Source organism: Nicotiana tabacum, chromosome 6, assembly GCF_000715075.1.
Source record: "Nicotiana tabacum cultivar K326 chromosome 6, ASM71507v2, whole genome shotgun sequence".
Lineage (NCBI taxonomy): Eukaryota > Viridiplantae > Streptophyta > Magnoliopsida > Solanales > Solanaceae > Nicotiana > Nicotiana tabacum.
The window spans coordinates 210,928,180-210,956,179 of NC_134085.1; the positions used below are offsets into that span (position 1 = coordinate 210,928,180).

The 28,000-nt window shown below is 35.7% G+C and overlaps 2 protein-coding genes across 3 annotated transcripts; one reads left to right on the top strand and one right to left on the bottom strand.

Annotated features, from left to right (window-relative positions):
• Positions 1-1,637: 1,637 nt before the first annotated feature.
• LOC142182312 (uncharacterized) lies at positions 1,638-7,219 on the top strand. The gene is made up of 15 exons (XM_075256538.1): positions 1,638-2,087; positions 2,179-2,183; positions 2,762-2,920; positions 3,256-3,319; positions 3,409-3,749; positions 3,876-4,212; positions 4,478-4,768; positions 4,918-5,041; positions 5,125-5,403; positions 5,514-5,576; positions 5,668-5,807; positions 5,898-6,088; positions 6,180-6,300; positions 6,389-6,909; positions 7,009-7,219. The coding sequence occupies exons 1-15, from the start codon at positions 1,638-1,640 to the stop codon at positions 7,217-7,219; spliced, it is 3,297 nt and encodes a 1,098-aa protein (XP_075112639.1).
• Positions 7,220-19,216: 11,997 nt separating this feature from the next.
• LOC107797051 (metal transporter Nramp6-like) lies at positions 19,217-28,000 on the bottom strand. Of its 2 annotated transcripts, NM_001325626.1 has the most exon segments (16): positions 19,221-19,471; positions 19,474-19,519; positions 19,521-19,747; positions 20,434-20,529; positions 21,575-21,706; positions 22,347-22,451; positions 22,568-22,741; positions 23,264-23,333; positions 23,416-23,597; positions 23,735-23,844; positions 25,173-25,277; positions 25,361-25,439; positions 25,908-25,948; positions 26,040-26,118; positions 27,658-27,797; positions 27,982-28,000. In NM_001325626.1, coding segments are annotated over 15 exon segments (1,599 nt in total). In that variant the 5' UTR covers positions 27,772-27,797; positions 27,982-28,000; the 3' UTR covers positions 19,221-19,432.

Sequence of the window (28,000 nt, forward strand, 5' to 3'; positions counted from 1 at the left end):
TCCGAATTATTTACAACAACACTCAATCCAAACAAATAATGATTTTTGAAAACTCAAATTTGAATTCAAAGCTTTCAAGCTTTTTAATGGCTATCAATGGTGGAAAATATATGGAAGAACAGATTTTTTCAACTTTGAGTTGTTGAAACTCGAAAATTTGAATTGTTCGTTCTTTTTTTTTCGAGAATTTGAATCAACCTCCAATATATGGAAGAACAGATAAATACTACACTTTAATTTACATCAACCTCCAAGTTATTACCTTTACAATTGCTAGATTTAGCTATATTGGCACCATAATACTCTCATAATTGCATAAACATGAATTTTTTTAATGTATTACCTCTTTTACAAAGAAAATATACATATTAGTTTAACTTTGAGGCATAATAATACGATCCGATATCCGATCCGATCCCAACTTTAAAATCCGATCCGATCTGATATAATTCGGATCGGATTGAATTTTCTAGAATCCGAAATTCGAATTCGAAATATGCTAAATCCGATTCGATCTGTGCACAGCCCTACTCTCACTTGCACTTGACAGTTGACACATTAGGGTGATAATATATGCCAATAAATGTCTTTCTAAGGATAATAAAAATTGCGCATAACTTTAGGTGCACCAGTTAAATAATTTTAGGTTTTTATTGGGGTATTATTACTTTTAGTCTACGTCATAAACTATTTATATTTGGCAGTCGAAAAAGTATACAAAAATTTATAAAATGTATATATATACAGAAAATATACAACAAATATATATTTTTCGGCTATTATTTTAAAAACAGCTATACAATGTCATTTTTCCACATTTATTTATTAAGCATAGACATTATGGAGAATTTTAGAAATCAGTTGTCTCAAGTTACAATCACTCATTAGAACCTCAGACCAACATGAGGACGAGAGAAGAGTCTCACTAATGGAAGATTTTGGCCTCAAATCCGTCCTCAGAGGGGCAAAGAAAAATGAAATAGCAACACGTTATGCGACTTAATTTTGGGTACGGATAACCAAACACTTGAGGAATTGGACTTTCCAAACTCTTATTCGTGGTTGTGTTACAATGATCATAATTAATCAACAAAAGAGGTGAAGTGGTTGAAGCAAACATTTGTGCAGAAATGGACTTCGTCAACCCTCTTTAATTTGTGAAAATCTCATTTTATACCTATTAAGCCCAAACTATTTACCTTTTAATACTCATGCCCAAACTATTTACCTTGCCTACCCAGTCGGCCCAATTTATTTACCCGGCCCCCATATTTCACGCGGCCCAATCTACCCATCTCTCCTTATCTTCGATCTAGCCCACCTATTTCACCCGGCACAAGTTTCCCACGCTTTTCTTCGTTCTTTAACAGTTAACAAGTAGACTAGAGTACAGTTTCCAAATCTCCATAGCCAACCGATGAGAACGCAAAATTCACCCACATTCGAGTTTTTAATTTTTTTTCCAATTTCATTCTATCTCTTCGTCTAGTACCTATTTTTGGGTGACATTTTTGCTTTGGGTGAAATTTTTGCTTCTGAAAGTACATTTTAGTGAAAGTGGGTTTTCAAAATCATAGGATTTTTGTGTTTTCCTTTGTACTTTTGTGAATCAATGTTTATGGGTTGTTGTTTTCTCTATGGGTCGGAAGCATTGTGCGCGTAGATGGTGGCGCCGTGGACAATATCATTCTTCAACACAAGTAGCTGCTGAATTCGTTGCCTCAGCCATGTATGTTCCTAGTTTTTCCTTATTTTCTGATTCTCAGTCTCTATTTAGTCGTAACCCTAGCAGTAGTCATGTTGAAAACACAACTGAAAATATAGAATTAGAGGGTGAAAAGGGCAACAATATTAATGCTTCTTCAGTCGATGAAACTCCCTACCTGTCATTACCCGACACAAATTCCGAACCAGTCATAGGAGGTGTTCCTGTGACTGATAAGGGAAAAGGTAAAGTTGTTGAGGATTCTGAGTTAGGGGGAAGCCGACGTGAATCCGTGCCTAAAACAGAGACTCAACCAGTAGATGTTGATTGTAGCGATGACTCTCAGTTAAAGAAGAAAAAAATTAGTATCGCACCCAAGAAGGTAATTTTCTTACAATTATGATCTTTGAGATTTTTAATGTATAGTACATTGTTATTTTTTGATTTCCTGTTATGCTTTTGTATTATTATAGTTATAGTTAGTTGTGTTAATTTTAAGTGAATTCTATTTCTTCAAGTTCATTCTGTACATTTAAGAGAACTGTTATAAATTTATTGCGATTTTCATTTATCTATTTATTCCAGTTATCCGTTTCATCAATGTTCAGTGCGACGTAATAGTGTTTATAGCTGTCAAAATCCATCACTAGATGATTAACTAAGAGAAAATCAAGTACCAGCGAATTTTGAGTTTTTGGGTGAAGTTCATTTGAGCTGTTCTATGTGTATGTTTCTGTGATATTAGCAAAATTTAGGCCTATCATTCTGCTTAGAAGAAGTAAAAGATATCATTTTGTATACATAGTATTTGAGCGTGAAGGAATTGAGTAATCTTTTCTAGTATATTGTACAGATCAGTTAATTTTCAATAATGAGCTTGTTAATTTTGGATGACATATTTGTCTTTGCTATTAGTTTCTCAATGTTTTTGAATCAATATAGACAGATTAAATTAATGTTCTGCTTGAGGTTTAAAAGGGTCACTGATTCAGTAGCTGTTGTAGTCAACCATATTTATTGAAGCCAGAGCTGCTCTGTGTGATTTCTGATTTTCAGCTTTGCATTAGATGGTTTTGTACATGATTTAGTATTTAGCCAGTTGACAGTGGTGGAGAGAAGCATGGAAGGAATGGGATCGTGCAAGTTAGGAGTGCAGAATGAGCTTTTCTTTATAGGTGGCATTGTGTGGATGGGGTCAATGGGCGAGAAGCACTGGTACTGTAGCATAAGTTCCTTGTCGAATATTAGCTATCTTGTAGTGCAATTTGATGTGAGTTTATGCTATTCTTTTACTTCCTTAGTAATCTCAAGAATATGCTAGATGAAAAGTATTTTGCTACTATCCTCTAAAATATGTATTTGATAGAATAGTTTCTGGATACTGTAGATTTAATAGCTAAGTTTCTTTTGGCTTTCCCTCCCTAGTAATATTATATGCATCTTCAAATAAAACAACTTAAAGTAAGTTTATGCATTGATGGTCACTTAGTATTGCTACAAATTATTTCCACACTATTTTCCTTTTGTTTCCTTATAAGTAAAATTTGTAGTTGCCGGAAATTAGTCAGTAGAATTGTATACCCTGCTGGTATAGTTATATGTCGTATTGGTATCGTATGGTAGTTGTAATATTTTTAGTTGGTTTAGTTGCATTTTAAGTGAATTCTATTTCTGAAATTATTTTATATGAACATGTTTTGCAGTGTTGGGATTTTCTTGTGCCTATGGACTTAGATTATAAACCAAAGGTTGATTGGGATACCAACTGCCATGTTATTCATCAATTGAAAGCGAATTTATCAAAGAGGCAACTTCAACTGTTTAAGAAAACATGCTTTGGCTATTTTTTGGATCTGCCACCAGTTATTGTGCAGATTCGGGTTATGCACCATTTGCTTATTAGAGAAGTACATCATGAGGTGAAAAATGAGATGTGGTTTGTAGTGAATGATTCTAGGTTACGCTTTGGCTTGGGTGAATTTGCACTTGTTACTGGGTTGAAATGTAAGGGTGATACAAGTATAGAGAGCATAGCAGAGAATAGGTTGATTTCAAAATATTTTGGGACTGCATCCGTGATATTTACCCAACTAGCAGACTGTTTTAAGAAGAAGAAATAGGAAACAAATGATGATGCATTGAAGATAGCAGTTCTTTATTTTGTGAACAGCTTCTTACTTTCTCAACTCAAAACAAAGATTATTTCACGGTCTTACATTGACTTGATTGAGTGCGGTGATTTTAATAATTATCCCTGGGGTATAAATGTTTATAAAGCTACAATTGACTCGTGTTCCAACAAGTTTCAAGATAAGCCTTCTTTTTATAGACTCGGTGGCTTCCCGTTGGCTTTACAGACTTGGTTGTATGAATGCTGTCCAAGTTTGGATGGTCACTTTGCTGATCATCTTGGAAACAAACTTCCACGAATTTTGAATTGGGTAGTCATGGGTCAAATACCGAATGAGCGAGTTGTTTTGCAAATGTGTAGCTTGCAACGCGAGCAGGTAATTTTCTCATAGTTTTATTGCCTCTATTAATGTTTTGGTACAGTAGTTTAGTCACAGTTGTAGCAATATCCCAGTTCAGTGATATACTCTGTTGGTATACATGTATACTATATTGGTATCATGTATACTATATCCCAGTTCAGTGATATACTCTGTTGGTATACATGTATACTATATTGGTATTATATGGTAATAGGGATCTTTTATCTTTCCATACTTTATTATCATTTCTATTTCTAACTAGTGTGCTTAATAATTGCAGCTAAAGAACATCACCCCAACTGATTATGAGAAGCAGCTATTTGATCTGCGTGGTCTAAACTTTGAAATTGAAGTTGAGTGCACTGACAATCAGCCCGATAGCTTTCAGGTTTTTGGCACTCAATTACCAAAGACACAAAGTATGCATGAAAGTACTGGAGGTGATTCCCAACCTACCAATGCTGAGGTAATGAAGGAGTTACAAGCTTTGAAGCTTTTTGTAGAGACCAAGTTTGAGGAGGTGCTTGCAGCTATTGGTAGGCAGTCAATGAAACCAGAGGGAAATTCAGCGGTATTGATCTTTTATATAATATAATGCTATAGTATATTGTTCAAATATGCAATATATGCTTATAGGATACTATTCCATTCTTTACTTTTAGTGCACATAGTATTCTTGTAATATACATAATACTAAAATTATTAGTTTCTCATTTTCAGCATAAGCAACAGAATAATGATCCTGATTTTCGTGAGATGCATAATGATTATGACCAGTTTGAAAGTGGCCATGTTGGGAATGATCCTGTAGTTCTTGGAGATAGCACGCCCAAAGCGCCTTCTAGTATGTAAATCACAGATTTGATTGATTTTTTTTACTGTTGTTTTTTTAAAATAGTACTCTTGCTTATATTTTTATATGTTTAGTATCTAGTTTTGGTGGGGTTGGTCAAGATGGAGGTGCCACTGGTGTCAATGTGAAGAACGTCACAGCAAGTGATGGTGTAGTTAATGATGATTTTGGCTTAGATTCTAACTTTAAACTGTCTGCATCTGCAATTGATCAAATCACCGCCATTACACAACAAGCAACATATAAGCAGTCATCTCATGATGTTAAAAAGTCGGGTCCTGCTCTGCTGCTATCAGGAATCTCTGTACAGACACGAGCAGATGTTGTTATTGAGTCTAATACTTCTCCACATGGTACGATGTTGATGTTACTAATTCTGTATTTAGTATGTAAATGATAGGTTCTTGATAGTTTTTAAATTTTTATTTAAGTAGTGATGTTGATAATGCTTTTATGTGTTCAGCATGTCGGGTTGATGGTGTTGGTCAAGTGGATGTTGGTGGCAGTAATGTGAATTTGCCTTCTGGTAATGTTTTCTATATATAACTTTTCATTCTTTTTTTCTAAATTTCTTAACTTTGTATATTTATTTATTCACTAGCATTTTCTAATTTAAGCTCCATGTCGACACGGGGATGATCTTCACTTGGATTTTGATTTTGAATATACTGATTCTCAACTTGATCTAATTGCTGCCATTACACAAGGAGGGAGACGTAATGTAAATCAATTTGGAAATGAACTGACAACTCATGCTGTAAATAAGTCTAAACCTGATCAGTCGGTATCAAGAAGTATTGTCCATATACAAACAGACGTTGAAACTACTCCTGCAGTTTTCGCATAGAGAAGGCGCCCCGCAGCTGTAAAACAGTCTCCGTATAGGAATGACTGGAAATCTGGTGTTAGTGCAGATGGGGGATCCTCGAAGGTTATCAAAGGAAGATTTCCATTTGTAAATGACATTTCAGAGACTGTTGATTTTAAGCTTACGGCTGCATTCTCAAACTTTGTTGAAGCAAACATGCAATTGGGAGAGTGCGTATTCGTTTCCATGTACTTTTGTTTTCATTTTTTCTTAATGTTTGTTGTTATATTTCTTATCCATATATTCTTTTATACGAAATAGGGAAGTGTATTTACCTGGTGATCAAAATCTAGAGCCTTGTTTTGACTTTGAAGTTGAACAGATTGATGATAAGACGTTTTTCCATACCTTAAACTATTTTTGCAGGCCGCTCTCTAGTTCAGTATGTGTACTTCTTTTTATTTTTGTTGTTGTAGTAGTTCATTCATATTGTTAGTGGTAGTCATGTTTTCTTTCTCTCTTTTTTGCAGCACTTGAATATTATATTCTACTATCTTAGGAAGAAGGCGAAATATGGAAATAATATGCCAATCAAAGTCACAACTACAGATACTCTTTTTAATAATATCATTCAAAGGGTTTTCACAGAATTTGTAAAAGGTGGGAAACAAGATCATTTGATTGATAGATCAGACGATATCATGGAGTACATGAAAGGATTTAGGATGCATTGCAACACTCCATGGCACCAGGTTGATCATGTCATTTTTCCAATTAATTTGGCAGAAATTTGGCATTGGATATTGGGGTGTGTGTCATTCCACAAGAGATGTTTTTACGTATATGACTCGCTACGTAGTCGAAAGCACAAAAAAGTTATTCAAAAAGTGGCAGAGGCTTATGTTGTGTTGATCCCCCTATTTCTAGTTAGTATTGAATTTTATAACCAAATAAGTGACATTGTAATAGAAAATGGTCTGCACATGGGAAAGAAGTTGACTGATCCTTTTGAGATTGCACTGATTACAAATCTGCCAACACATCAAAATTTGTAAGAATAGTTACTTTTTTTTTACTTTGTTTTCCTCATTCATATTAACATTTTCACTTCTAATTGATTTTTATAGTCTATTAATTTGTTTTATTTCAGAGATTGTGGAGTATATGTTGCTTGCTTTGCTGAGTATATTATTGAAGATCTTCCAATCACTGTTGCTAATTTTGATGTGGATGGTCTTCGAGCTAGGTTTGGTATACTGTTGTGGCACTATGGGAGGAACAAGCAGTTGCATGGCGAATCAAGTGAATCTGAGGCTCCAGTAGCACCTAAAAAGACTCGTGGAAAGAAACGCAAGAAGTAGTATAGGTCTCTTTTTGGTTTTAGTTAATCGTATCATGAAAACTTTGCAGGATTTTAATAGTTTTTGGTGAAGTATGGTATTATTAGTAGTAAATGACCTTCTGCTGATTCAAGACTGTAGGAAACTTGTGCCTTTATAAAATATTTCCAGCTGCTAATGTTTCTTTTGTCATATTTAATTATTCTGGTTCAGAATATGTGGTATAGATTTCTTCAAGTACATGGGGGTTATCAGTTTAGTTATGTCTCTTGATGCTAAAAATTTGCTGATTTTGTTTCTGATTTCAGCTTGTTTTATTAGGCTTTTCTTAGGCTTCTTCCATAAAGTTGTTGGTTTATTAGGATGCCGAGGTTCATTCCTTTGCCAGAGGGTAAGGTTTAATGGATTCTGCAAGTGAAAATTAGGGGCAGATGAAGCAAACACTTCCAACAACATACAAAGTAGTTGTGACAGAAGTTAAATGATCTGCTTTCGAATGTGATGATGGTCTAAGCTTTAATGTTCATCTGTAGTTTTAGCATAGATGGTGTAGTAGAATTATATACCAATCAGGTATAATGATATACCATTTGGGTATCACGTTGTATTTGACTCACCTTTCTTCCTTCAGCAATTAGATGTAAGTACTTACATGAGTTCCAAAGCGTGCGCATTTTGGGTATCACATTGTATCTGGTGCACCATTTGTATTTCTGCGCATATTTTGTTTTAGCCATATTAGTGCAATACCGTTATATACCAGCGAGGTATACAAATATAACATTTGGGTATCACCTTGTATTAATGTACCTGATGATGTACAATAACTGCATGTAAATGGCTTCCAATTTGTTATACTTCAATACAGACATGAGCTGCAAAGCGTGCCCATTTTGTTAACAAAGTATGTACAAATGTTGCATTTGTAGCACCACTTCTATTTCTATACATATTTTGATACTAATAAGATATACAGATATACCAATAAGGTATACAGATATACCACTTGGGTATCACATATATATTTTAGCATTTTTTTTCCTGCAGCAACTAGATGTAAATGCATCCTACTTTTATATACTAAAATAGAAAATAAATAGATTCTTATTGAAAATACAAGTAGCCATATAAATTTGTTGCCAAAAAGTAATTTCTCAAAGAATCATCATACCAAATATATGTCTAGTGCAAGAAATGCATTTTATTTTTTTGCAATTCAAATGCTATGATTCTACGATATATGAGTTCTATAAAAACATTGAAGCATTATATCAATCTCTCTTTGGAATATTTCGGCATGTTCTCTGGTTGTGTCCTTTTCTCCCGCATAGTGCACATGTAACTGTATTTCCTTCCCAGCCTCCTATGCCTCTCTTCTTTTTAGGTCTTCCTGGTTTGATTTTTCCTTTTGGTGGCAGTACCACCTGCGAAGAAACATCTTCTGGAATCTGCCACGTTGTTTCATCAGGCAATGGATTTACTGGTATCTCATATGTTTTCAGCAAGTAGTCTATGTTGTAGTAATCCGAGCAATACTTGTATGAATCCATATGGAATTTTTGTATAACTGCCATTGCATGTGGACATGGAATATCGTCTAGCTGAAACCTCCCACAAGTGTAGTTTCTTTCATGTAGGCGCACCACATTTCTTGTTTGGCCATCAATTACTAAATGTAAGAATTCAGTTGATGGCAACACCTAGTATAATTTTAATTAAGAAAAGTCATTAGCTATATGAAGTAATAGTATTTCTTAAATAACAATATTCAGTTGTTTAGTGAAATCACTATGGTAAAAAAGTAAAAACACAGTACATGCACTGTTTTTATGATTTTGAACATGCATACCGTCATCGTCTATGATAAGATAGTATTATCTGCCAATATTTTTTCATACTTTGCACCAATCTTCATAAATGATTCCATTGCATCCTTCCGATTGGTGTAATTCCATTTTTGAATCAATGTTGTCATAAAGTCAAGCAAATTCACAACTGGGACGTCTCTTGCGTGCTTGTTTGCTGCATTTACTGATTCCGCAATATTCGATGTCATGGTCATGGTTCTATTTGCCTTGGAATGCGCCTGGGACCATTTATCATATCCAACATCCATCAGGTATGTTTTCACTCTACTATCAATAGCTTCTAACTCTGCCATATGCCTGTTGAATTCTTCAACAGTGTATGCTCTTGCTAACGCAAAATATACTTCTTTGATTTGTTTTTGGCTCTTCCTGAAGTTTGTCTTTATGTTGTTCCACAGATGGAACATACATGCACAATGAGGGACTTATGGATAGACAATTGAAGTTGCTTTCCATATAGCATCATGCATGTCTGATACAATGCACATTCCTTCTCTTTGTCCATAGGTTTCTCTGAACTGCAGAAGAACCATTCCCACGATGCATTATTTTCCGAATCAACAATTGTATATGCAAGGGGTAGAATTTGTCCTGTAAACCCAAAGAACAAAATATCAATTACAACACACTATATTAATTTAGCATTTCATATAGTAGTATAGTCATAGGTAGGTGCTGGTGTGTAGCAAAACAACTATATACTCTGTTGGTATACTTGTATACCATACTGGTATCATAAAATATTTGCAAATATTTTTTGTTTCTTTAACTGAATATAATTGGATTGTACACAAAATATTAATTTAGTATTTCATATAGTAGTATAATCATAGGTACGTGCAGGTGTGTAGCAAAACAACTATATACTCTGTTGGTATACTTGTATATCATATTGGTATCATATAATATTTGAAAATATTTTTTGTTTCTTTAACTGAATGTAATTGGATTGTACACAAAATATTAATTTAGCATTTTATATAGTAGTATAGTTATAGGTACGCGCAGGTGTGTAGCAAAACAACTATATACTCTGTTGGTATACTTGTATACCATACTGGTATCATATAATATTTGAAAATATTTTTTGTTTCTTTAACTGAATGTAATTGGATTGTACACAAAATATTAATTTAGCATTTCATATAGTAGTATAGTTATTGGTACGCACAGGTGTGTAGCAAAACAACTATATACTATGTTGGTATACTTGTATACCATACTGGTATCATATAATATTTGAAAATGTTTTTTGTTTCTTTAACTGAATGTAATTGGATTGTACACAAAATATTAATTTAGCTTTCATATAGTAGTATAGTTATAGGTACGCGCACGTGTGTAGCAAAACAACTATATACTCTGTTGGTATACTTGTATACCATACTGGTATCATATAATATTTGAAAATGTTTTTTGTTTCTTTAACTGAATGTAATTGGATTGTATTCTTACCCTCTGCGTATTGCGTGGAAGCCGTAAGTATGGTCCCTCTATATGTTGACTTTAAAAAACTTCCATCAACTACAACTGTTGGCCTACAATAGACCCGTCCTCTAATCGATGCATATATAGCTATGAATGCATACAAGAAGCTCCCATCTCCTTTAGTGTGTAGTCATGTCACTGATCCTGGGTTAGCGTACTCTAACATATAAAGATATTTTGGCATTTTTTGTATGATTCACTTGGTGATCGTCTCAATAATTGCATTGTTTTTTCTTTTGATCTCCATGCTTGCATGTAAGCTTAAGTCCATACCATATGCTTTTTGGATGTCTCTCTGGATATCTGTTGGTGTATATATGGTTTTCGGGTCAACAAGTTTATCTTGTACCACAGCTGCAACAAAAGCTGAGACAGCTTGCTTTTGTGAACAAAATCTCTTATCAGTTAAACAACTGTGGACAGAATTGAAATCCGTCACTTTGAAAAGATTTGATGCTCGCAGACTTGATGCTTTAAGTCTCCAAGTGCATCTTTCATCCACGCATTCAAGGATATACTTGTTTATAATACAAATGCAGTTATGTATAATGTTTTATTGATAAAACACACACACAAAAATCCGTACAGTTATATACTAACATGGTATACTCTGTTGGTATACTTATATACTGTATCAGTATCATATTTTGCTGATAAAAAATATAGACAAAGCAGCACAATTCTATACTCACATAGTATACTGATTTAGCATACATATATACTATATTGGTATTATGTTTTACTGATAATAACAAAGACAAACCAATACAGTTATATACTCGCATAGTATACTGATATAGCATACTTATATACTATACCAGTATCACTGATAAAAAACACAGACAAACAAATACAATTCCATACTCGCATAGTATACTGATTTAGCATACTTATATACTATATATGTATCACATAGTTTTTTACTTGAAAACATGCAGATGGACCTTCTTGGGCATGATTTACGAACCCGATATTGACATTTTTCTCTAACAATATACTGTTTCATAACGAGAGCCAGCAGGTTCTTGTCTTCATAAATTTGTCCTTTTTCAACATTTTGATGAAATTGATCAGTTATGATGTTTGCATCATCAAGTTCTAAAATGGCGTCATCTCCTTCTTGCACATCAAACGTAGTAATCATATCAGTGCTTTCAAATTGTGCAATTTCTGATGAAATTGGAGCAACATCGAAACTGGAGGTGCTTGCAGCTATAGTGTTTTTAGCAAACGACACACACAGGGGAAGTGTTGTCATCCCTGCACTTGATTTTTTCAATTCCATGTAAACACTAACGCTCATATCGCTGCAAATTGTAATTGGTGGATATCCTTGAGCAATAACATACTGAATAACTATTGTTTTACTGTCCTTTTGCAGTTGCTTTGCAATTTTTCTGAGAAGTTGTTCAAATTTCCAAGAGGTCTTTATTAGAATTGCATCAACATGAAAATTTATGAAATTATTGTTATCATTCCATTCTCCACTATGCTGCAGCAGAATTGGAATATTTTCCATGATTCTGAAGTTATAATCACTTTTATGTCTTGAATCTCAACAATGCAAATTTCAACAGTGTTCGAAATCAACAGTGTTCGAAATCAAAAGTGTTCGAAATTTCAACAGTATATAGCTGCAACAGATTTTTCGAAATTAAACCTCTAGATCTCCAGATCTCCAAACCTAGGTTAGAATTTTCAGCTAAAATTCAGAAGTTTAGCTCCGAAATCAAAATCAAAACAACAGCGAAATCAAAATCTGAAAACAACAGCGAAATCAAAATCCGAAAAGAAGATGCGAATCAACATCTTCGATCTATTTTTTCACACTTAGTGATCTTCAAATTAGGGAATATCGGTGGAAATCTTAATTTTGTGCGCTGATTTTCTGAAATTTTGAGCAGCTTTTGCGTTTTTATAGGTAGGGCATTAAGCGTGGGGTAGTTATTTTGATATTCCCGTTTATTTATTAAATGGGTAGGAGATTGTAATTATTTAGTGGGTAGAATTCTTTAATGGGTAGGGCAGGGTAAATAGTTTCACTTTTATAGGTACTCCTGTCTTTTCTCCCTTTAATTTTGTATCCAATTAAATCCCTTTGTGGTAAAGAGTTAATTTCATAAGTAGTTCTCCGAGATGTAACTACCTTTAAAAGCCTAAAAGCGAATGTTACTGTTAGAAACCAAAGAAGTTCTATATTTCATATCTAGAAGAGAAGATTACAAGGCCTATTTATAATACTAATTCACCTAATCTATTAGTTGTCATACACCTAATTACACCTACTATACAACTCATATACATGTGCTAGCTATGATGTAGTACATGTGTATACATGTGATAGACAACTTGTATTACACCTACTATACAACTCATATACATGTGCTAGCTATGATGTAGTACATGTGTATACATGTGCTAGACAACTTGTATGTCAACACTCCCCCTCAAGTTGGAGCATATATATTGATCATGCCCAACTTGTTACAGATATATTCAACTCGAGCTCCATTCAAAGCTTTTGTGAAAATGTCTCCCAATTGATCTCCAGTTCTAACATGACCTGTAGAGATGAGCTTTTGTTGAATCTTTTCACGAACAAAGTGACAATCTATTTCAATGTGCTTAGTCCTTTCGTGAAATACAGGATTAGAGGAGATATGAAGAGCAGCTTGATTATCACACCACAACTTTGCTGACAATGTAGTTTGGAAGCCAACTTCACTTAATAGTTGATGTACCCATACAACCTCACATACAGATTGTGCCATAGCTCTATATTCTGCTTCCGCACTAGATCGAGATACGACATTTTGTTTCTTACTCTTCCACGAAATCAAGTTTCCACCAACAAAAACGCAATATCCTATCGTGGATCTCCTATCGGCTTTTGACCCTGCCCAATTTGCATCTGTGAAACACTCAATGTTAGTGTGTTCATTATTCTTATATACTAGACCCCATCCTGGAGATCCCTTTAGATATCAAAGAATCTGCTCCAGAGCCGCCCAATGCCTGACTATTGGGGAAGACATAAACTGACTCACAATGCTAACAGAGTATGCGATATCGGGACGAGTTACTGTAAGATAGTTCAGTTTCCCAACCAATCTCCTATATTTCTCTGGATCTTCGAATAACTCACCGTCTTTTTTCACGAGTTGTGTGTTAGGAACCATTGGCATGCTGCATGGTTTAGATCCCAACTTTCCAGTTTCAGCTAACAAGTCAAGAGTATATTTCCTTTGGGACAAGAAGATGCCTTTCTTGCTCCGTGTAACTTCAACTCCCAAAAAATAATTTAGTTGCCCTAAATCTTTCGTCTGAAATTGAGTGTGAAGGAAAGACTTTAGAGTTGAAATTCCTGTAATATCACTTCCAGTAATAACGATGTCATCAACATATACTACCAATAAAATAATACCATCTTCAGACTTTTTATAAAACACCGTATGATCGCAATTGCTTTTCTTCATCCCATATTCTAGAACAGCCTCACTAAATCTGCCAAACCAAGCACGGGGACTCTGTTTCAGCCCATAAAGAGATTTTCGAAGACGACATACCTTTCCACACTCCCCCTGAGCAACAAACCCAGGTGGTTGCTCCATATATACTTCTTCCTGAAGATCTCCATGTAGAAAAGCATTCTTTATATCAAGCTGATGCAGAGGCCAATCATAAGTAGCTGCCATGGAAATGAATAATCGAACAGAAGCTAACTTGGCGACCGGGGAAAAAGTATCCAAATAGTCGACTCCATAGGTCTGTGCATACCCTTTTGCAACAAGGCGTGCCTTAAGGCGAGCTACTGTCCCATCGGAGTTAAACTTAACAGCAAATACCCACTTGCACCCAATAGCCTTTTTGTTAGTGGGCAGATCGGCCAACTCCCAAGTACCATTCTCATCTAAAGCCATCATATCTTCTATCATTGCATCATGCCAACCTGGGTGGGACAATGCTTCACGAACAGTTTTAGGTATCCTAGCAGAATCTAATGATGCAATAAACGAGCTAGAAGAAGTAGACAAGTGGTCATAAGACACAAAAGAAGAAATAGGATAAGTACATTGCCGTGTACCTTTGCGAATGGCAATAGGAAGATCCAAACTAGGATCTGAAACACAGGAGGTGGGATCTACCGACAAAGGAGAAGTAGGTAAAGGATCGGGTTCTGAGGTTTGTTGTCGCCAGGTATACACACAAAGAACAGGTGGCTGCTCGGATGGTCGATCGAGGGAAACGGGTGACTGAGGAAGAGGTGTTGGAGAACTAACTGGATGTGTGACAGTGTAGACCAAAGTATCATCTTCTTCCTCAGGACTGTTATAAACATATGAAGAAAAGAACGGATAATTTTCATGGAATGTGACATCGGCAGACACTAAGTACCTTTTGAGATCTGGAGAATAACACCGATAACCTTTCTGAAGACGTGAGTACCCTAAGAACACACACTTAAGGGCCTTTGGATCTAATTTAGTTACCTGTGGACGAACATCACGAACAAAACAAGTACAACCAAATATTTTGGGTTCAATAGGAAACAATGGCTTAGAGAAAAAAAAAATGTTGTTAGGAATATTACCATGAAGTACAGAAGATGGCATACGACTTATTAAAAAACAAGCTGTAGAGACGGCATCAGCCCAAAAATATTTTGGCACTTTCATTTGAAAGAGGAGTGCTCGGCCTACTTCAAGAAGATGTCTATTTTTTCGTTCCGCAACCCCATTTTGAGAAGGGGTGTCAACATAAGAAGATTGATGTAGAATACCATTTGTAACCATATAATCTTTAAACAAATCCGAAAAATATTCTTTTGCATTGTCACTCCTTAAATTACGAACGGAAACATTAAAATGAGTTTTTATTTCAGCACAAAAAGCACAAAAAATTGAAAAAAACTCCGAACGATTTTTCATTAAATATAACCAAGTAACATGAGAATGATCATCCACAAAGGTAACAAAATATCTAAAACCAGTTTTAGAGATAATAGGACATGGACTCCAAACATCGGTGTGAACTAACTCAAAAGGTAAGTCGACCCGTTTATTGACTCTAGAAACTTTAGGAAGGCGATGGTGTTTAGCAAACTGACATGACTCACAATCTAAAGAGGAAATACTCTGAAACTGAGGATATAACTTCTTCAAACTAGACAAGGATGGATGACCCAATCGACAGTGTACATCAAAGGGAGACAACGCAGTTGAACAAGAAATGGATTTCGGCACCTGTGATTCAAGAACATAGAGACCCCCAGACTCAAGACCTTTACCAATAATCTGCTTCGTCGTAAGATTCTGAAAAAGACAATAATTGGGAAAAAATGAGACACAACAATTTAGAGTACAAGTAAGTTTATTGACAGATATTAGATTGAAAGAAAAATCAGGCAAATTTAAGACGGAACTAAGGGAAAGAGAAGATGTTGGGTTAACAGTGCCAGACCCTAAAACATATGAGGTAGACCCATCGGCTAAAGTAACTGTGGAACATTGGGTATGTAAATGAAAAGTGGAAAAGAGTTTAGAGTTACCTGTCATATGATCTGTGGCACCAGAATCAATGACCCATTTGGATGACGAAGAGAGGAGACACTTAGTGGTTTTACCTGACTCGGGGATAGTATTGATAGGAGGAGATGATGACTGAGATGGTGAAATAGTCTCGGAAGTGGCGATGTTGGCATACTGAGATCTTTTGTTCTTATTCTGAAGCTTCACACAATAACGTATGGTATGATCGAGCTCATGACAATAAAAACATTCAACTTCCCCTTGCTTTAGGTCTCGACTATCGCTACTCCGATTGCGATTACTATGACTCCTATTCTTTTGGACGCGGCTAAGAAGAGCACCACTATCGATCGTGGCTGTCGAACCTGGATGAGATTTTTCAGTACGCAACACTCTTGTAAAGGCCTCTTTCAAGGAAGATATAGCAATCCCAGATAAAATCTGCGATTTGGCCCCTTCAAATTCGGGAGAAAGACCAGAAAGGAAACTCATGACCGCCAGTTATTCACGCTGAGCCTGTTGTACCTTCACATCTGGACTAAACGGCAATATAACATTAAGCTCATCATACACCTTCTTAAACTCTGAGAAGTAAGTGGTGAGAGAGCGATCTTGCATGGATGGATGGTAAAATGTCTGGCACACATCATACATGCGAGACAAGTTTCCTTTGCCAGAGTACAAAAAATCTAAATAATCCATTAGATCCTTCACATAATCACAATGAGAAACTAGATCATTTACCTCACTGTGCATCGAATTCTTGATTTGGAGAAATAATTTTGCATCCTCCTTTAACCAGACTGATTTAGTCTCATCCTTGGGTGGATCATCAACCAAGTGGTTCTCTTTGTCGATGCTCCACAAATAGAGACGGATCGTCTTACTCCAATCCATGTAATTGGAACTCATGAACTTATTCTCCGTAATTTTGGACATAATCGGAATGACATCAACGGTAGGTTTCGTTTCAGTCATCGTGCACCCGAATAATAGCAGAATCAAATAGTCAAGAACAGTGCAGTGAAATTTGAACAGTGCAGTGAACAGTGAATAGTGATATTTGAACTATACAGTGAACAGTGAATAGTAATATTTGAACAGTGAACAGTCCCGGAACAGTGATCTTGAAAAATGAAAGTTGTCAGGGAAAAAAAAATTCTGACAGTACTACTTTGGTCGGAATAGTGAGTAGAAAACTCTGTAAAGAAGCGGCCGGGACAAAAAATGGCCGAAAATAGTGAAATAGAATCAAAGCAGCGAAAGACTGTTCTGAACAAAAATAATTCGAACCGGGAAAAAAAATTCTCAACAACAAACTGATGAAAAAACTTCAATGCTCTGATACCATGTTAGAAACCAAAGAAGTTCTATATTTCATATCTAGAAGAGAAGATTACAAGGCCTATTTATAATACTAATTCACCTAATCTATTAGTTGTCATACACCTAATTACACCTACTATACAACTCATATACATGTGCTAGCTATGATGTAGTACATGTGTATACATGTGCTACACAACTTGTATTACACCTACTATACAACTCATATACATGTGCTAGCTATGATGTAGTACATGTGTATACATGTGCTAGACAACTTGTATGTCAACAAGGGCAACGTAAGGCTAAGCAACCGATGTCAGTGCGGTTGCTGTCCGCCAATGAGGTCCTCGCCGCACGCTAGACTAGATTGTCAGTGCCGTGCGGGAAAACCAATGTCGTGAGCAAATTGCGGAAGCTGAGAGAGAATTGGGTTTTGAATGATGATGATGATTTTATTGATGAATGAAAATGTTGATTACAATGATGCGGTGTCGAGGGGGAGAGACACCAGAAAATGCTTGCTTGAAAATGTTTGATTGTTTGGTCCCCCTTAATAATGCTTAAAAAAAATAAACCAACATTACAAGACTAGCCCTAATAAAGCTGTAGAAGCACACTGAAATGAAAATGATGAAAACTAGCCTATGATTACAATGAAAAGAACTTAGATTATTACAAGGTAAAACTAAGTCCGATGGCAGCATCTTTGTCTTGCGGGTCAGGGTCTGCGCGCGCGTTGCTGTGGGCGCGCGCGACACTTGATGTGCTGGCCTGAGGCTGGTCACTGGTGCTTGGCATCAGGGTCTGTGCGCGAGGCGCTGCTGGAATGGGCCTGCAGCTGGGCGCTGGCGAGGCATCAGGATCTGCGCGCGCGGCATTGTCAGGGCGCGCGGCGCTGTTGTCATTGGCCAGCCCTTGGGCGCTGGCGAGAGGCATCGGTGGGGCGACAGAAGCGCATGCGCGCTTGTCACTTGGCGCAGCCAAGACCACGGGGCCGACCATGGCGCTAGGCATTGTGAGGCTTGCTAGGCCGCTATGGGGCGCGGCCAAGGGGTCATGGGGCATGTCTGGAAAGCAGCCCATGACAGTATACATGTGCTAGACAACTTGTATGTCAACACTTTCTATATTTAATTTACTATTTTAGCCCTAATGAGATACTCCTTCCGTTTACTTATATTTGTCTATTATATTAAAAATATACTATTTTTACTTTTATTTGTCTACTATACTAAATCAAGAGAAAGACAATCATTTTTTCCTATTTTACGCTTGCCATTAACTACTCATTCCCCAAATTATTTTTCAAGACTTTTGAAAATACTATCATTATCTATACTATATTAAAACACGAAGTTGTACTTCAATTTATTAATTATCTATACCGATGAGGAAGCTGTACTTCAATTTATTAAAGAGGAAAGAAATTACCTAGACAGAGATCACTTTGTCTGTTTGTCAGCATGTACAGTTGAATTCTTGGTTAAATAGAGAGTAAGAGATGGAAGACAGGAAGCCAATCTTAATTACCATCTAATACTCTGTTCTTGCTTCTCGTTTAGTCCTTTAATTATCTTAATTACAAAAAAAGTCGGAATTAAAAATCATCAAGCAAGTCAGATCGATAAGTCCAATAATAGTCAAATAATAAGAGTATCGCGTAAGTTATGTTGGTTATGTGACATATAACATAAAATTTATCATCACAAGACATCACCTTAAACAAGTTTAGCAATGAAATTAAGGAATTCAACTATGACAAAATTCAACATTAAGAAAATCAGAGAAATTCAAGACTAAGGAAATAAAGATAATAGAGCTAATTTTATTCTCATATTTGGCCTGTCACGAGGCATCAAGAGCTCTCTATATATAAAAGTCTATATGGGTAAAACCAATTCTAACATTACAACTATGGATCATTGGCAATAATGCCCAAGGACAACAGGTAAGATGAAATGAGTTCTAGCTGAATTGTACACAACACAACAGTATCTACCTCTAATCCTGCGATGAACATGTCAATTAGTGGTCCTCTGCTGAGGCAACTGCATGCGCAGAATGTCCTCTCTAGGTAGATTGTTTGATTCAGAAACTTGTAAACCTTCTTGCCCTGTAAGCGCCAGAAGGTGCGTGCTTTCCTTATTTTTTCGGATAGCCAAGTACAAGATACTGCACAGATAAACTAACAAACACAAGGTGCCTAATATTCCACAAAGAACCTTAACCGCCTTTCCTAAATGGCTATCCTTGAGAGAGGTAACCAACTTCTCTGCTAGATAATATATATTTATTCCCATGATTAATGTGCCAATAACCCAGGTTGCTGCTGAAACCTGAAAAAAGTTTTAAGCACAAAAATTGTTTAGTCAATGTGGAGCAAAGGTTGGACAGCTTTGCTAGTACTTTTACAATTGGAAGCGCTTACTGCACGAGATAAGAAATTAGCTACACAAAGAAAACAAATCAACAATGCAGGGAAAACTATTTGGTCAAAGCATAGGCATAGAACAGACTGCATATACACCTGATAGATTTTTAAAAATACTAATACAAAGGTGATTGGCCACTATGGCCTAACATAGTTCGCAAGGAAAAAAGAGCCTGTTGTCCTACTGTTGAACTCCCAAGTTTCTTCCTGATGCCCAATGTGTTTCAGTTTGATGCTATGCAAACTTATGATAAAATGCATAAACATGCACAATGCAACAAATAAACCTCATGAAAATAAAATCAACGTTTTGCAGTTCTGCCATTCATATTTGCAGATTCTGTATTAGAAGTTGACTATCCTGATCAAGAGAGAAAGAGTTTTGCACTAATAGAGACTACGGATCTGCTTCAGTTGACCCAACCTTGACATCGTAAAATCAGGCATTCTTGCAACACTCTTGGAATTAGCTGTTATGCGTTTTAAGTTATATTATTTTCATTACTACTTTTATACATGAAATCTGCAGTTTGTCATTGGTGCTAGGGATGTAAACAGGAATCAAAGAAGTGCATCAGGATGATTTCTCACCGCAACTGGATTTACATGTGAACCCATCTTGGTTTTACTGCTTGTGAATTTGAGCAATGGAATCAGAGCAAAGGGGAGCTCAAAAGATAAGATCATCTGCAGAATACAAATAATATAGTTGGATTAACATAAACAATTTAGAACATAGCATGAAACATTGTCAGCTGTGTAAAAACTGCAACCTCAATTTTATAACATGTTTGCATCATTAGCAATAAACTTTATTGTTAGTATTCTATACCAAATTTAGTACCTAGTGAACCGATGGTAGCTATACAGCAAGTATGTGTCTGTAAGGTTCCTCTTAATGAACCAATCAAAAGTAAAAGATTCATTGTGCAACTAGGAAAATGAGTTGGGCGGAGCAGAGAGATAAGCCACTTGAGCAACCAGGAAAAAGGAGAGAGGGCTCTGAAACATTATGAGATCTTAAAAAGATATAGCATAGTTCCAGGAAGGTCAGAATCAACTCCAGCAAAAACCTTCTCTTAATTACTCTGTGGGTCAGAATTAACTCCGCGGGAAAGCCCCAAACCCCCTTACCCCGTTTTAATAACTGGTGAAATAAAAACACACTCAAGGACACGTACCAAGAATTTGGGCTTGTTAAACCTTCAACTAAGTATGTCTCGACTCTTGTTCTCAAGAACATTACCTGCTCAGTTTTTCATCTTCTCTATTAAGGTTATATAATCGTGTTCCAAGATTGTATGGTAAGAATAGAAACATCTAGAAAATGACAATCGAGTTGTGCCAGCTCAAAAATGCACATGTTTGTTCCACTCCGAGCCAGTCTGTGGTCAGTCCTACCCATGGTCCTTTTAAGGAGATCAATTTCAATGTTAATTATCAAACTTGTGACAGTCCCTATAAAAAGATCAATTAATATTTTAGTGTAACATTTAAAAACAACTGGCATAAATGGTGGTGGTCTTAAACTTAGATCCACAATATCAAACGGATTCAGACCGCCTCTTAATTTTTTGAGGGTAAAGGGAACATAGGCCAAGATCAGGCAAGTCGAAAACCAGACGAGCCAGTTGTAAATTTTACATTATTCAATTTCATAACACAAAAGAAATTCCACATGATGGCCAGTTTTCTAAGGACTGTATGAAAAGCTCGAGTAAGGATACTTTACCGAAGCAATAATGATCAAGTCTCCAGCCCCAGCAGAGCCTCCAATAAGTGAAACAATTAAACTTGGGACTATAGCTAAGCTACGAGTTAAGAAGTTCCTTATCCATGGCTTCAGCCGTAAATCAAGAAAACCCTACACAAACAATAAAATAGAAGTGTAAACTAAAGAAACAAATATTAGTTGCCCAATTTTGAATATTTTAACTTTTTACACCACTTAAATTAAGATATTGATCATTGATATTGTGAAGTTTATGACATTCGCTGTGGCTCTCCTACGCCAGATATACAAAGAGCTTTGATTTTACATTGAACCTATATTAATCATGAAAGTCCACCAATCAAGCACCAACTTTCGATAAACCTACACGGGTTCTCGAAACAGAGCACTTATTTGATTTAACTAACAGTTATAGATTATAGAGCCTCATTTCTCTCCTAGTTTTAGGATACAGTAAAAGATACAACATTCACTGAGCAGTGTCTCAAGTTCTTTAATAAATTAGGAAATTGGCCTCTCTGTAAAACGAGGTAATCCCAAGAAAGGAATATGGTATGTATTAAACTATTACCACTTGAAAAATCCCAAGTAGGTAACATGTACTTCGAATAAGAGCAATCCCCTTATGTTAAACATTTAAGACACAGATACATTGCAAAATATTTTTGTTTTAGATCTTAACACAAGTAGAACATAGATGATCATGTTATGCTTTCACATGTTTAACAAGAATATCAGAAATGATGAGAGAAATGATATAGCATGAGATCACCTGCATAACGTATTGCCCGGCGTATGTCCCAGTTATTGTCGAACTCTGTCCCGATGCTAGTAAAGCAATTGCAAATAGCTTGGAACTCCAGTTCCCTAAAACATTCTGTTGGTAGTAAAGGTAAAAAGAACATTGTCATGAAGACTTACAAAATTATAAAAAGCATGAAAAACGTAGAATTTAAGTGAATAGAAATTATCTGACAGTATGATATCACATACTTGGAGTAAAAAAGAGGCTTTGTTCAGGTCTAAGTCCTCACACTTCTCCCGGTCATCTGCGGTCATAGTTGAGGAATTGCAGACAGCACCACTGACTGAAATAACTGATATGTTGATAAGAAATGCCACCATCAAAGCCAGACCACTTTCGATTAGATAATATCTGCATGCGTCCTGTAAATTATTTATTTCACTAATTATGTCAAACAAGCTAACCTATAACATAATCATATATAGAAGTGCTAAATAAAAAGAAGATTACAAGGTTAAAACGTTAAGGGTGTCCTTTTTGAAAAAGAAAGGAGGGCTCTTTAAGTCAAACAATGTCATATGGAGTAACCCATACAATTTATAGGTTGTTCACCACCCAACTCAAGCATTAACTTGCCTAACCACACAGTTAGTGAACTGAAAAAGAAAGTGACAAGTGGCTTAACAAATTATTGATATAAAACTAGGGACTGACAACATATTGCAGACAAAATGACTATTCAAGTTTATAGTATCATGATATGACCCCTAAGCATCAATGCTAGAACGATGCTACATGATTCACAGCTAACATCGACAAACAAAGGATATTCAAAATCTCTCTATGTTTTATTTTCTTAGTTAGATGTGTGCAGACACTGCATTATTAAGCTAATGCATTATAAGGATTAGAAGAAATATGAGGTCTTTCAAAACGAAACATACTCTGATGCCATTGACAGATCGAGGAATTTTCCTGGAAAGCACCAGGGCTGAATGGAGGAAAAGATTGTGCCTGCAGAAAGTGAAATTATCAACATAACAACAGTAGAATCAATATCCCATAAATAGTATAGAGAACATCCGTCTGAACTTACGGCATAACCATAGCACCAAGTAGGGAAATAGCAAGCTTAGTTGCACCACTCCCTTTGAGTTGAGGAACAAAAAGCCCATGGAGAACTTCTGAAGACTCCGGCTTTGCATATCCAAGCTCCACAAAAAAGCATACAGCTATGGTAAGTACAAGGAATGCAATCAAGAATTCAAGTTTCCGAACCTGTAATATCAATGCAGTTCATGTCAGTTAAATCAGTGCGAGAATGATAGGAGAAACAGAAATTTTATTTAAATAGACTCTCTATGTTCTAGTAATGGTTGAGCATGGGATTTCACATGTGAATGATATATCCATACCCCATACTGTTGTAATAGAAGTAGACCCAAAGTACTCAGCCCTGTGATCAGCACACCACACCATATTGGTATTCTGAACAGCATGTTTAAAGCAAATGCTGTCCCAATAACTGCACAATTGAAAGAACACTACAATAAAATGAAATGCACTAGATGTCCACTGCAAGAGCTGAAACTTAAGTTCAAACAACAGAGAGGGTGGATGATGGACCTAATGAGTGAAAACATAATGAAAGCGAAAATGTTAACAAAAATTTTACTCCAGTTTAGATGGATTACTCAGATTGGAGCTAGAAATAACTTATATCAATATTTTATGAAATATAACTAGAACAATATTTGACTCTGCCTTCCACTTTAAGAAGGTGACCACCCCATAAGGTGTATAGTAGATTAATAGTGATCTCAGGCATATCATTTTGACATTCGCCCACTTGTGGAAGAGCTACTTTTCTTCTGATATCTCCGTACCACAGTGGCGTTTCACATGAGACCACATTGTGCTTAAGCTATAAATAGTTCATAACCAGATATTTTCCAATTTCAACATGCTGAAGATGCTAAGCTATTTCGGCCCTTTCAATTTTTTGATAATCTACAGCTACTTTTGCAGTACAACTAGTCAATAATCGACGTCCTAAAGAACCATGTTGGGCATGTTATTACCACAAATTGTATAGCTGAAGAAAATAGCATTTTGTCCAACTTTTTTCTGTCAAACATTTATCGCATGGGCAGTGCATAAAGATATACTTTTCCAGTTTGAAATAGAATAGAGGCAGTGGAATATATAAAAAGATGAAGTAAAAGATAACTACAAAGAGGGAATAACCAACAAATGGTCACTAAGGCTTCCCATTTCTTAATCACAATTTAATTCTTTAGGTTGGATTGGCCTTTCACATAAATTGCTAGACACTTAAACTAAAGTTACTCGCCCTAGGTGAGCAAGTTTAAAAAATTACTTCGGCAAGAGAGGAGTTTTTGCTTTCCTTGAACCTATGCAAACTATGGAACCAGTCTTTTTCTCATACAACCATGTGGACACTTGTAGTGACGACAATGCAAAATTGAAATAAGAGGTAAAACTAGCAAAAGAGATAATGTCAAACAAGGAATGACGAACAAATGACCATCATGAATTAATATTATTTTTTCCATAATTTATTTCTTTATGTTGGACTGGTCATTCACGCAACTGATAGATAATTAAACTAAAGTTACTGGCCCTTTGTGACATGAATGAGTTTAAATAACTTCAGTATGAGAAATGATTCGTTCCTTTCCTTGAAAGTCTGCATATTCTAATTACTCTTTCTACTTAAACAAGCACATGTCAGAATTAAGAAAGAAAGAAAGAAAGAAAGAGGTCAACTAATGAATTTGTATCAAGAAAGATTTGAAGTTCACATTATGTCAAATTTGGGGAACCGCTTACCCTCAGGAATGTCACATGCCACAATAGCGATTTCTGCTATGATCCATAGGATGAAATTTGGCACCTTTGGGTACTCCTTTCTACAATGCTCTGCTAAATGCTTCCCTGTAACAAAGCGAGTACATTGTTATCACCACTATACTACTGCTTAGACTGACAAGAATATCAACTAATCCAAAATCATGAACCTGTAACCACCCCTAGATTCGCTGCCAAGGATTGGATCACAAGAGCAGCAAAGGACGCCAGTAAGATTATCCAAAGCAACTGCAAAACAAGTAAGAGCTTTGTTACATAGATTGTAGATTAACAGAACAAATGAAAAGATGAGGAACAGCTCGTAAGGGACTTCTTAGGATTCACATACACAAGAGTAAGAAAGTAATTGCACCTCCATAATTCAATTCAAGATAGATAGAAAGGAGAATGCCGCTGACAAAGATGAGTGACTTTCCCCTATCACTTAAAGGTTGGAAGAAAAAAAAAATCCCACCGCCTTATTTACCAAGCTATTAGATAAAACAAGGCCTTACATGTTTATTCGAGATTGAAGACTAGTTTGAATCTGGAAGAAACTTGGTGTTTAATACATTACGGTTCAATTAAAGGTATTAGAAATCTCAGAAAAAATTCATTCTGCAGAAGAATTTCTAAATGAATTATAGTTGTACCCTAAGGATTACTATAGACATCTGCACACTTGATTATGAAAGATAGAGCAACACAGATACACACCCCATATTTGTATTGAGCTCCAGCTTGTAAATCAGTTTGAACTGCAGAGCACATTGTAAAGAGAAAAGAAAAAGGTTACATACAGAAATAAAATAAGTGATTAGTAAATCCAAATTCATCACCAAGACTTACAATTTCCAGGATCGATATAGGCAATACAAACAAGGAAACCAGGACCAACATATGAAAATATGTTCTTCCAGCTTTTCTTCTGTAAATACAAGGACATTCATCAATTGATTGACACCACGGATTATATACCGACGTACTCCAACAAAATGAAGCAACTAATTCCAGCTGTATGTAACGGACAAGAGCCACACCAGATACATTGAAGAGCTAGACATGATGTGAGAGGAGACAACGGGTTACAGGATTTAGTATTACCAGCTTTTATTCTTCACTATATAAGAAACAAAATCACTCAAAGTAGAACTATGACAGAGAATTCATGGAAATTAGTAAGATCACAAAAGAACTCCAGCGAAATATCTTGTCACATGCTTGCACTGAACCAGAATTGGAAAGATATGCTGCATGGCAAGATATCAAGCAGAGAACATGTTATTACTAATAAGTAACTTCTAACAAATTTCGTCATCTTAAATTAAGATTTTACTCTAGTCATTGAATTGAGAGATTTTACATCATTGGGTGCACTGGTAACTGGGCAGTGTAAGTAGCTACAACAAAAAAGAAAAAAAGAAAAGAAAAGAAGCATAGACGATTTCCTAAAACATTTCTGGTGGAAACATATTTAGATGTAATAAAATAGGATCAATAAAAATAGGATGGCAAAGAGAAGTTACAAAAAAAAAGTATCATATAGAGTTCAGATAATGGTAAAAGGTTAGGAGCCAGCAAATGAATATTGTCAATGGTTATTACAACAACAACAACAAGAAACCAAGTGAATTCCCACAAGTGGGGTTTGGGAATGGTAGGATGTACGCGGCAGAGAGTCTATCTTCGATAGACCTCAATATTGTTAATGGTTAAAACAGCAAAATGAAAGTGGTAAACTTGGAACTAGTAAAAAGAAAGTGAAAGTCCTATACAATAAAAGTCCTATGCAAGAAAGACAAGAATCCTCACTTTCCAACCTAAAATTTACAGAGCAACTACACAAAGTAAAAACCATCTTCAAAACCACAGAAATAGATCTGTAATTTGTACTTTAAAATGGGAAGGATAAAAATAGGCATGTATATTAAAGGCCCTTTGAAAATTGAAAGAAATCACGATGCTGTTAACTTTCCATCTACCAGTCCTACAAATTTTCTCACAACCGGGCAAACTAAAATACGGAATATCCAACAATGAAAAACATAAGCACAGTACAAAAATTATCTGCAAAATAAGATATAAAATCAAAATAAAGAAAACTCAATTATCTCTACTCTCAAGTAACATTGCTTGTTCATAGCTCCAGCTGACAACAGTTTATAGGAATATGGCATATGTATTAATTTGAGCAGTTAAACATACTCTTTTTAAAATAATAAATTCTTAATTAATTACTGTTTATAATAGTTTTGTGTAGTTTTAAATGCGATTATTCCAAAAAAATTGTAAAAGAATTGATGTGTCTCATTTTTTTTCGGGTTCTAGATTGTCACTCTCTTTTAGGATAGAAGTTTTGAGAAGAGTGTGAAAAAGAAATATTTAACATAAGACAAAACAGAAAAAGACACAACACATTCGGAGAAAAGTTAAAGGTGTAGGGGGAGAAAACTCGTAAAAAACTGACATCGGGTACAACAATCTGATCATATTCGATATCATCAATCAGTGGCTGATTGGAAAGGTTCTTGTTTGCAGTGTTTGTCATAAACTGCGGCTGTGGGGACGAGTTCGCCGCCATCTTTAGGACCAGTAAAACAGAGCACTCTGTTCCAAAACAAAAATGGACTATATTAAAAATAATTTCTATCAACAAGTTGGCTGTAAAACAGGGGAAACCCAGATCCAAAAAAAACAAATAAAAAAATAAAAAAACTAACGACGAAGAATGCGCAACAACGCCATTTGATACATGAATGAAGAGGAAGAGAAAGAGAGTTGAGGAAAATACCTGCGAAAGCGAGTGAAGC